Below are 373 nucleotides of genomic sequence, written 5' to 3' on the forward strand. Positions count from 1 at the left end.
ACGGGATTGAGTGGTGGGGGGGCACAGCCAAGCACACTGGAGGGAGCTGTGAACACAGTGCTCAGTGCTGCCAGCAGACAGGATTGCACCCAGCAGCGCCAGGCACTGCCACCTGCCCAGCACAGAGCACAGCACCATTACCTGCCCTCCTGCAGCACAGGCAGCCACCAGGCCGTACTGACCACCCTCCTTCTTCAGCCTGTGGGCAGCAGTGATGACCAGGCGGCAGCCAGTGGCCCCGAAGGGGTGTCCCAGCGACAGGGACCCCCCCCAGGTGTTGAACTTGTCCAGCGGAGGAGCTCCCACCTGCGGGACACAGGGACACACCTCACCCGGCTGCAGGGGATGGCTTGACCTGCCCCCGCGGGCGGCC

The 373-nt window shown here is 66.8% G+C and overlaps 1 protein-coding gene across 1 annotated transcript in view; it reads right to left on the reverse strand.

Moving 5' to 3' along the window:
* Nucleotides 1–141: 141 nt before the first annotated feature.
* The window catches only part of HADHB (hydroxyacyl-CoA dehydrogenase/3-ketoacyl-CoA thiolase/enoyl-CoA hydratase (trifunctional protein), beta subunit), a gene marked incomplete at its 3' end in the record, with an annotated part of 12,152 nt that continues 11,920 nt past the window's right edge, over nt 142–373 (reverse strand). Inside the window, exon 14 of the mRNA XM_009077997.1 lies at nt 142–306. Coding sequence (XP_009076245.1) covers nt 142–306 — 165 coding nt within the window. The remainder of the gene's footprint in view (nt 307–373) is intronic.

The sequence above is a fragment of the Acanthisitta chloris genome, unplaced genomic scaffold (assembly GCF_000695815.1).
Source record: "Acanthisitta chloris isolate BGI_N310 unplaced genomic scaffold, ASM69581v1 scaffold17447, whole genome shotgun sequence".
Lineage (NCBI taxonomy): Eukaryota > Metazoa > Chordata > Aves > Passeriformes > Acanthisittidae > Acanthisitta > Acanthisitta chloris.